At 47.1% G+C, this 10,921-nt stretch overlaps 1 protein-coding gene across 11 annotated transcripts in view; it reads left to right on the forward strand.

Moving 5' to 3' along the window:
* MTRR (5-methyltetrahydrofolate-homocysteine methyltransferase reductase) overlaps window positions 1-8,271 on the forward strand; it is a 30,777-nt gene extending 22,506 nt beyond the window's left edge. For 10 of the 11 annotated variants that reach the window (XM_045082000.1, XM_045081997.1, XM_045082001.1 and 7 more), the window contains 4 exons: window positions 2,071-2,189; window positions 3,205-3,297; window positions 3,412-3,594; window positions 6,431-8,271. In XM_045082000.1, the coding sequence (XP_044937935.1) occupies window positions 2,071-2,189; window positions 3,205-3,297; window positions 3,412-3,594; window positions 6,431-6,575 (540 nt within the window). In that variant the 3' untranslated portion in view covers window positions 6,576-8,271. The remainder of the gene's footprint in view (window positions 1-2,070; window positions 2,190-3,204; window positions 3,298-3,411; window positions 3,595-6,430) is intronic. The other variant, XM_045082002.1, reaches the window with a different exon arrangement.
* Window positions 8,272-10,921: the final 2,650 nt, after the last annotated feature.

Below are 10,921 nucleotides of genomic sequence, written 5' to 3' on the forward strand. Positions count from 1 at the left end.
AAAAGTTCATGCCCTAAGGGGAAAGTAAGACTTCAGTATATGCCTGAGAGGGCTCATGGGAAGCTGCTGCTTGAAATTGCCCTTTTCCGTGGTATTTTCCCATAATGCATCAACAAAATATTAAGAACTTGAGACACTGTTCCTTTTTTGAAAAGAAACATTATGGTATGGACAGAAAAGTATTATGTCATTTTATGATCCTGTAAAAATGGATGCTCTCCAGAAAGTTCAAGAAATAGATCTACCCACGACCTATTGCAGACACCCGGCATGGGCGCCGTCCACGCATTCATTCTTTCCTTCCTGCTGCCTTTTCTCTTTTCTCCCTTTTAACAGATCTTCATCACAGACTGCCTACTCTTCAGGCACTGGAGGTCTGGGAATAAGGATACAATTTAAATTGGCGCTTACTGTCGTGCATAATTTATAGGAAGTGCGGAGAATGTTCACATTCACATGACCCACCCACACTCTCCTCCAGCTGGCGGATGTTGAGATACCCCGTCCGTGGGAGGCTTAGGGCGCCCCCCCCCATGGTGTGCGGTCTGGCTGCGTCCCCTCTGAGTGGGAGCGCCGCACGCCTGCTGGTGGGGCTTGTTTTTCCTTTTTGACAGGAGGCTGGGCGGATGCGGGTCAGGGACGCCCCTGGGGCTTGGCTGCCAGTAGGAGGTACCTGGGCTGCAGAGCTGTAGCCCGCCTGTGGCCATTACGGCGACCAGGCAGAAAGAAGTGTTTGCTGTTGTCAGCATTTGAGGTGACTGCGGCGAGAGAGGGCCAGTCCGGGTCTCCGGACAGCCCCTGGACAGTCCCTAGAACGCAGGCGGTGTGCTCTCGCTACCCGCTCTGGTCCGACCCAGGGTCTCCTGCTCTGGTTTGCTTCATGGATCTTATTCCCAGTCATTTTACAGATAAATGTTTGATTATTGTCTCTTCCTCCCAGTAGAATGTAGGCCCACGAGGACAGGGTTTCTGTTCATTTCTGTATCTGTGGTGCGTGTCCTACTGAGTACCGTCCGTGGGACTGGTAAGTGGTGGGTCAGTGAGACTCATGTGAGACGAGTGACAGTCTCATTGCAGAAGGCCAGCACTCCTCTCCCATCGCTCTGCCTGTTCTTTCCTGCCCATCCTGTCAAAATTTGAAAGGTTTTTTTTATGTTAAAGGTTAAAATGTGCACCATTACACTCAGAACAGATTCTGTGACTTGGTGTAACTCACTCATGGCGAAGTGACACGGGAACTGAAATATTTTTAGATGGATTCCTCGCACGTATCCCTAGCACATGGTTTAGGAGAAAAATCTTTTGAAATTTTAGCAAAAAGATTGTCTTTATCTGTGCGTGCTGCTTATTCCTCTGGTTTTGCACAAACACGTAACATTGAACTTAGATTAACAAACATGACACAGTCCTTCAGCATCTTTGGAGCGACCCCCTCAGTTTTCCTTCAGGTGCCAGTTTGCCCTTGAAGCGCTCACTCCATCTGGATGCTGGTCTTTGTTGCCCCCTTATGTGCAAACACAGAATCCCAGCTGCGGTTTGCCCGCACTTCTCCAGGGAGCACATGGAGGCTGCCTGCTAGGAGGTGTGTGCTTCTCACGGGCCTAGGAAAAGGACTTGTACCAGTGTTCTCCCTTGGAAATACGCTTGTGATTTTTGAAGCACCTTTGATTTTGATGGAAAAGAAAAATTTGCGGGGCACCTGGGTGGCTCAGGGGGTTAAGCCTCTGCCATCGGCTCAGGTCATGATCTCAGTGTCCTGGAATCGAGCCCCATGTTGGGCTCTCTGCTCAGCGGGGAGCCTGCTTTCCCCCTCTCTCTCTGCCTGCCTCTCTGCCTCCTTGTGATCTCTGTCTGTCAACTAACTAACTAACTAAATAAATCTTTAAAGAAAAAAAAAAAGAAAGAAAAGAAAAATTTATAAGATAGATTTTGTTTTTCTCTGTAATGACAGATGTGTTCATGGTTTCAGTAAGATTTAATGCTGCTGTTTTCTTTAGCAAAGATCATCTTGGTTATATGCTTTTGCCTAGGTTTTCTTTCAGACTTATGAGCATTGGTTTAACATTCCAGATATCCATCTCTCCTCGAACAACCAATTTTTTCCACTTACCGAGTGACTCCTCTGCCCCCGTCATAATGGTGGGTCCGGGAACTGGCATAGCGCCCTTCATTGGTTTCCTGCAACACAGGTATGAGCTTTCTTTGATTGCTGAGAAAATGTATCCCTTGTGATCCTCAGTGGAAATATGGTAGCCTTTTTGTCTCTTTAGAGATTTTCTTTTAGATATCAGACTTCAGTTGTGAAGTTTTTATTTTAAAGAAATTACTGTCGAATGTGTGATAGAATAGCATAATTTGTCACCATGGGAAAAGTAAGCGTGATGTCTTCCAGAGGTTTTGTTTTGTATTAGAACTTCCCTTTCTACTATAGCACTTTCTTTTCCCCCAGCTGCACTATAGTTTATAACGTATGTAGCTGGGGACAAATTTCAGACACATCTTTATGCTGTGATGATGTACAGGCTGTTCCTTAACTAGATAAATTTGCTACTAACAGAGATACAATTACACCAGAAGTTTCCAACTTAAACCCAAACATCAGTAGTTTTCAGCCGATTGCTATTCTAGAACTATATGACATAAAAGAAATCGTGCTTCTCTCCCTGCTTGTGAGATAATGAACAATTCTTCATGTGCCGGTCCACATTTAATGGTGTAATAGCCTTTGGACAAGGTCTTTTTGTTGTTTTTATCCTTGGTTTTTTCCTTTAAGGAAGCAGAGAATAATGGCAGACATACTCAGCAAGTCTCCTTGCTGGGTCATTCCTGAAACCGTTCACGGCAAATAGTTCTACCGTTTAAAACCCTGGGCCACTTTCTCTTACATTGATTGAGAGTTAATTTTATTCATAAAGTTTCTGTTAATTTTTAATGTAGAAATTAGTGTAGGTTTCACACTGGGATATTTTGAATTATCCTCATAGATGTCGTACAGAGCTTGTAGGTGTCCGTAACCAACAGATGCACGTGCTTGTCCGGGTGTCTGCTGGGGCGCTTGGGTCCCTGTGGACAGGACGACGGTACCTCAGTGGCTAAACTCAACAGTGACGGTGAATCCTGTCTGGATTGGTTGGTGACGTTTCTGACCAATAGATGGGTTTTACATATTCTTTCTATCCTATCTCTGCTTTCTTTTCCACGTAGAGAGAAACTCCAAGAACAACATCCAGATGGGCACTTTGGAGCAATGTGGTTGTTTTTTGGCTGCCGACACAAAGATAGGGATTATTTATTCAGGTACTGTGTGATTCTGGTACTGGAGGACTCAGCAGCGGGCCTACAGTTCTCGTTTCAGACCTTGTAACCGTCAGTGACAAACCTTTCAGTGTCCCGTTACATGCTGTGTTTCAGGGAAGAGCTCAGACGTTTCCACCAGCGTGGAGTCCTAACTCACTTGAAGGTTTCCTTCTCAAGAGATGCTCCTGTTGGGGAGGAGGAAGCCCCGGTGAAGTACGTGCAGGACAACATCCGGCTTCACAGCGAGCAGGTGGCGAGGCTCCTTCTTCATGAGCGCGGCTGCATTTACGTGTGTGGGTACGTGGCCGTCACCCAGAGGCTGGGCAGATGAGGGCAGCTGATGGTGTTTACTGACTGGGCCGGGACCATTAATCCAGACAGGGACGAGAGGTTTGATTCTTAAGGACTGGAATAGAAATACAAGTTCTGAAATGACTTTAATATACATTTCATAGCCGAGATGTTATCATTATCATGTAAATAGAAGTGAAATCAGCTCTTGCATTTCAGAGTACATGGTGCTGTATGGATACATGTTTTAGCCTCCAGAAGTTCTGTTTGGTGTGAAGATGCTACTTTAACTTGAAGTCTCAAGATTGATTTGTTGTATGCAAGAATACGTGATTTGTGCATTTGACCTGGCTAAGAAAACCGTGGCTTTGACTCTGAGAATGGAGATCTCAAGATTTTTTTTTAAGGCATAATTTGTATTGTCAAAATTGGCAGTAAGCGAGGAATCATTTTTATGTTAAGTTTTATATACTTTCTGAGGCAAGATCTGTTACGGAAACTCAAAATTGCCGTGAAAAATGAAAGTTTTAGAAACTTACCAACTTGTTTTAATGGAATTCAAAAATACTGTGTTAATTAAAAAGGTCTTTTGAGTAAGAAATAGCTCTTTTTAATTCTGACACATCCCAGGCATTTAGAAACTTATATACATCACCAAATTAGGTGTGGGGTTTTTTTTCTTTCTCTCTCTCTCTTTTTTTTTTTTTTTTTTTTAAGATTTTATTTATTTGACAGAGAGAGAGATCACAAATAGGCAGAGCAGCAGGCAGAGAGAGAGGGGGAAGCAGTCTCCTCACTGGGCAGAGACCCCGATGCGGAACTTGATCCCAGGACCCTAAGATCGCAACCTGAGTTGAAGGCAGAGGCTTAACCACTGAGCCACCCAGGTGCCCCTTGTTTTGTTTTTAACTGTGATACAAAGAAGAAATACTGGTATATGACCTAGAATAGATATAAATATAATAGAAACAGGTTTTATAAAACAGAACTTTTTCTGTTTACTTCTCATGACATAGTATGATAATTTTTGTTTCATTGTTTTTTAAACACTGATTTTGCCTTCTAAGTTGACTTTATGACCTGTTCATGGATTTTTGACTCTCAGTTGAGAAACCCTACTTTAGGTTGATAAAGGGCATAGATTCTGGACGTTGTGCTGGTTTACATTTTCATTTAGCTTTTAAAGAAGTGTCTGACCTTCACTTTGTAGAGGATAGAGCTGTCAGTGTTGAAGAACAGGCTGGAGTTTTAAAGATTTATTTATTTATTTGAGAGCAAGAGCATGAGCACAAGTGGGGGGAGTGACAGAGGCAGAGGGAGAAGCAGACCCCCATCTGAACAGGGAGCCTGATGCAGGAATCGATACCAGGACTCTGGGATCGAGACCTGAGCCGAAGGCAGACGAATAACCGACTGAGCCCCCCAGGCACCCCCAGGCTGGAGTTTTAGATGTGCGTCTAACTAATAGAGGCACAGTCAGTTGTACAAATTCATGAATAACTGGTAAATGACAGCTTGGGAACATGTCAAATGTCCCAACACATTAGCCCAGAAATTGCTTTACAATCCCTGGTGCTTTCATTCTTCTGTCTGTACAGTGGAGTTGATAGTGTTCATGGTGGTCAGTGGTGCGGGCTCGGAGGGAGGCCCCATGGCCCCCTAACGCAGACCAGCCCCTTGGAAGGAGTGAATTTGTCCCTGAGTCCAGGGGACACTCCCAAGCAGGGGAGCCTTATGCTCTGATAGTCCAGTAAGAAAACGGGGAGGGGGGGGGCCTGGGTGGCTCAGTGGGTTAAAGCCTCTGCCTTCAGCTCAGGTCCTGGTCTCAGGGTCCTGAGATTGAGCCCCACTTCGGGCTCTCTGCTCAGTGTGGAGCCTGCTTCCTTCTCTCTCTCTGCCTGCCTCTCTACCTATTGCGATATCTCTCTCAAATAAATAAATAAATAAATAATATCTTTAAAAAAAAAAAAAGGAAGACAGAGGGGCTGGTAGGTTTGGCTGCTGGCGGCTGCTGGTGCCTCGGGGAGCAGCTGTGGGACTGGCTGCTTCGTCGTGCTTGAGGGGAAGCATGATGGAGGAAGTTGCAGTGGCCCCTGGAGACCCCCTTTTCAGGAAATGTCACTGTAAGGGACAGGACAAGCTCTCTTGCTGACATATTAGTGTCCTGTCCAGTTTTCGTCATTCCACAGCATTCGGTGCCTCCCGAGTGCTGTGGCCCGGCTCAGGTGTTGAGAGATGCAAGGCGCAGCGAGGCCCGCCCCCGCCGGCAGGCCGCCCGCTCTCTGGGGGGAAACTAGGCGCCATGGCGGGGCCGCAGGGGGACTCGGGGGCCCCTCCCCAGTCCTGTGAACGAGTGCGCTGAAACCCGTCAGCCCTGAGAGCCGGGCCCACAGCTGGGGTGGTGGAGATCGCGTCTGTTGGTGATTGGACGCGTGTGTGTGCGCACAGTGTGTACATGAAGGCTTGTAGGCCTAAAAGCCTGTTGCCCTTGGGAATGTAGGTTCCGTGTGTGCCCGGGGGATGACGGGCGGGGATGACAGTGACGTGAGGAGCCAGGTCCGTGAGGTCCCTCCACACTAACCGAAGACTCAGCTGCTCCTGGGACAGGACGCCTGTGAGGGGCTTTCAGCTGTGAATGACGGGGTCGGCTTTGCGGATTGGGTTGGTCCCTGGGGAGAGGCCTGACGGGTGACCGGCTGGGACACCTGTTGAGACGCTTCCCAGAGAACTGGAGGCCAGGCTGCGGGGTGGGGGAGTCAGTGGGAGTTAGATTTGTGAATTATGGAGGCTTTGGTAAAATTCTTGTTTTCTGAACAAACACAGATGCGGTTCTTTTTTCTAGAGATGCTAAGAATATGGCCAAAGACGTCAGTGACACCCTTGTGGAGATAATCAGCAAACAGGCTGGAGTTGAAAAGCTAGAAGCACTGAAAATGTTGGCTACTTTGAAAGAAGAAAAACGGTATCTTCAGGACATTTGGTCATAAAATCAAAAAATAAAGGAAGAGTACGATGCTTTTTTTTTTGGCTGAAAGTAAAAAAAAAGTAAAAGACTGGCTGAAACAGACTTTCCATTTTTAAAATTAAAAATGAAAATTTTTGGAGGAGGTAGAGTGGAGCGGCCACCTTCCCGCGGCAGCAGCCTCCCGGTCGGGTTTTCCTGCAGCGCTGGCTTCAGCCTGGAGGCCGCCTGAGCTGAGGAGTCGGCCACCGTGTCCTAGAGAACATCACAGGTGCTGCCTCCGGGTCACAGGAGAGCGTCTGTCTGCGTGTGATGAGGCTTCCTGGTGTGGATATGGGCACGCGCGCCCACCGCATAGATGGTTACAGCCTCTCAACTTCTGTTGCCAGTTTTTAAAATAAGGACAAAATAATTTATTTTTTAATGAACTCTCCCATAAAGAATGCCTATTAATGTATTGAAATGAACTCGGTACAGCGTATCTGATTACTTGTTCACCTGGATAGCGCCGGACGTGCGAGGGACAACGGTGTAAAGCCGTACTCGGTCAGCAGAGACCGCCCGCGTTCGAGCTCCAGTTCGAGTCCCGGGCTGCTGGCGACTGATCACCTCCGCCCTCCTGGCGCTGGGCAGTGGCGCCGGTCTCCAGGGCCAGCAGCCGTCGGCGCCCACGCAACCGTTCTGTCCCATCCTGTGGCGTTCAGTCAGTAACATGGGATCCTTCCCGTTAGGTGACTGCGGGCTCCGTAAGGCTCTGAGCACGTGTGAGGAAGGACAGGCCCAGCTGTGGTGGTCGGTGCCTTAAGTGCCTTTTGACCTAACGAGATTTTCAACTTACCATGGATTTATTGGGATGTAACTTCACTATAAGTTAAGGAAGATCTGTATAACCTTATCAAATGGTTATTTATTACCAAAGCTATATTTCTGATAAAATATTAAGGTAACGCTTAGAGATATTTTTAAAATGACTTTAGAAATGTGAAATATGATATTTTTATCACAATTGATAATATCACAGTTTTAGAATTTAGGAAATTTGTACCCTGTGTATAGGTGCAAGGCAGTACATATTTTAGTAAAACTACAATCCCTCCTACTCTTCCTCTGTGCTCTTTTTGGCATATTTTTTTAGTTTTTCTACATTAATCCCATGATATAAAATTGTATCCTGGGCTTAAAATGCCTGCTTAAATTAGTATCTTTGCATTTTTAAAAGTTCTACCATTCTGAATATTTACGTCCCTCCAAATTCCTACGTTCCAGTCCTAACCTCCATTACGATGACCTTAAGAGGTGGGGCCTCTGGGAGGTGCTTAGGTCATGAGCGGGGAGCCCTCCGGCCTGGGATCAGGGCCCTGATGGGAGGCCCCCCAGCGCTCGGGCTCCTTCTGCCCACCCCACCCACAGCCCACTCCTGGACTTCCAGCCTCCAGGACAGAGAGAAAGAAATCCTTATTTATGAGCCGCCACTGGCTGGTGTTTTATTACAAGCCGCCCAAATGGACTATGACAATTCCTAGTGACAGATTCTCTTAAAATTTGTCAGAACAGAAGACAGTGTAAAAGGGTATGATTAATTTTTCTAGGCTCTGGTGTATATTGGTTTTTTATTCAAGAGATTGGCATTTCAAAAACATCTACCTGTCAAAGGTTTCTGGTCATTTTGAAAAAATAACAGTGTTAAGATTTGATAAAGCTTTATAGCTGTTTAATGTCTAGTCATATGTCTTACATCTTGTAATGGAAACAGACCTACAAAGTAGAACATGTCAAGCAGATCTGGTTACAGACCTAATTCTATGCATATGCTGTGTACATCAGCCAAAGCAGACGAGATGAGAACATTCAAAAGGACAATGTTCTTCACTGGTAAGTGTCACAAAGTGGAACAAGAACTTGTGTTCACCTGCCGTGTTGTCTATGAACGTGGCCCCAAAGCTGACCTGGAAAGAGAAACTGACAAATACGCCTTCCCAGTGGGTGCTGGCACCTGCCCTTAGCCGTCTCGTCTCCCTCCGGCAACCCCCTTACTTCCTTAGGCAGCGGTAGACGCCCAGCGTGCTTAGGTGTGCTTAGGGGCGTTAGGTCTCTAGAAGGTCCACGGCCTGTCTTTCAAGGTGGTTTCGACTTTCCAGGGTCAGGATTATGTCCCTCTTACCACCGTGGGCTGGACACAGTGCTGCTGTAGGGCCAAGCCTCAGGCACTCCCCGGGGGCCTCGCCAGGTAATCTGAGCTGTGTGTAGGGGTGGGGAGCGCCCCGCCTACCCAAACTCCCATCAGATCTTGAACACCACTGGTTCCACCAACAAGACATCCTTTCCAAACTCAGTCATTCCATCAAGCTGCTGTCGGACCCGTGGTTTTCAGTACCAATGCTGATCACCGAGGAGCTGGGCGGCCAGCTGTCTGCAATGTGGGTTTTTTTACTAGAGTGCTAACTACACCCAAGCGTTCTTTACTCTGCGTATCTGGGCCGAAGTATCCTATACTGAGTCAGATAAAACAGGATTCCAATTTGACAGTTAAAAAACTAGTATATGCCACATCTGGAAAAAGAGTTCCCTCACTGCTTTCCAAGACACGTGATTGGAAATGGGATTATGAGCTAGGCCATGGGGAAAACAGGTGCATAAAATAAGGCAAGTTCTCTGACCCTAGTGGAGTTAACACTAAGCTGTAGAAAGCAATCCACAAAGCACACATAAGAACACAGGCCATTGACTCATGGCGTAGGAGGAAATACCAGATCACAGGGTATTTGGGACTGATTTAGACTACTAAATGAGTGTGGGGTACAGCTAAAACAGTACGCAGAGGGGGCGTTCCTGCATGCCACAGGTGGTCGAGAGTGCTTTGTCAAGTACTGCTCAGTACTGCGGGTACAGCCGTGAGCGAAACCAAGCCTCTGTTCTCAGGAAGCTCACGTTCGCAAGTGGAGAAGAGACCTGTCGGTGAGTAAGCGATGGCCTGGTTACATGCGTCTGAGGAGGTGGTCCAGGGTGCGGTGGGAAGGAGTATTCCAGGGGCCAGGCAACCTCGGGGGAGTCGGGGACAGTCTCACTGGAAAAGGGAAAACTTGAACAAGAGAGCTGATGTGGGAAACAGGCAAAAAAAAAAAAAAAATGTTCTTACTACTTACAGCCCATTGACAGGTCCTTGAAACAGGCAGAGTGATGTTCCTCCAGGAGCTCAGCTCCTCAAGGTTAATACCTTGCTAAGGGCAAAAGGCGATCTTGGCCAGACTCTCCAGGATCCCGTGAGTCTACTTTACTATATAAAAATTCCTTTGGGAACTTCCATTATCTCTACCCCCAAGATACATATTGGCAGTCACCCCCGAAGCATATGACCCATGGATAGACATCTGAAGGGTCTCCGTGATCTGGGCAACAGAGGCAGAAGAAAACCTTAAATGTCCTCACTACCTACAGCCCACTGACAAGTCCTTGAAGCAGGCAGAGTGACATTCCTCTAGGGACTCAACTTCGTTGATGTTGACCCTTTGCTATGGGCAAAAGGCAATCCTAGCCTGACCCCTGCCCCTCCCCCCCGCAAGATACATGTTGGCAATCACCCCCCAACCATATGACCCACCGATATACATCTGAAGGGTCTCATGACTTAGGGTTTTATCAGGTGGTAATAAATGACCTTTCCCCAACAATATCTAGCCCCCTCTGGTCCTGGAAAACTTGCTTCCAAAATTCCTTAGACTTGGGAAGTCTATCTCTAAACCCTAAGTCTATCCCTAACCCCCTCCCAACTTGAAAGTGTACAATCAGCCACTAATGACCCCGGTGCAGCTCTTTCTGCCAATCGGTGCTGTCCCTGTGCTTTAACCCCCACCACCTTTTTGCACCAAATAAATAGTGCTTTTCTGGCCATTGGTTTCAAACCTTAACGTCTCTCCTACATTAGAGCCAGCCACTGTGGATTTCTTCAGGCTGAGGGGAAAAGACAAAGGCCTTGAGGACAGTGTCTGATCATGGGAGGAGAAGAGAAGGGGAGGTCTGATGGTGCATGCCTGGAGGTCATTGGAGGTCATTGCAGATTAAGGCGTCTACCCGAAGCGTCCAGAGAGCCACTTGATGGAAGGAGTAATAGGATCTAGCTTCCACCCTGGAGCGCTTCCTCTGGCTGTCCTGGGGAAGCCAAGGATCAGAGCAGCAAAACCTCTTGGCAAGCTGACATGATGCAAACAAGGGGTCAGATCCTCGAATCAGACTCACGAGATCGATTGTACCTTTACTAACACCAGGTGTGTGCAGGTAATTTCAGGACACAGGTGAAGGGTGGAGAAATCTAGGACCCCCCTCCACTGCTCCCTTCTTCTTCCTTCTCAGGTCCTTAGGTCCTGGCTGAGAGTT

Source organism: Mustela putorius, unplaced genomic scaffold (assembly GCF_011764305.1).
Source record: "Mustela putorius furo isolate JIRA1106 unplaced genomic scaffold, ASM1176430v1.1 tig00000589_pilon_pilon_pilon, whole genome shotgun sequence".
Classification (NCBI taxonomy): domain Eukaryota; kingdom Metazoa; phylum Chordata; class Mammalia; order Carnivora; family Mustelidae; genus Mustela; species Mustela putorius.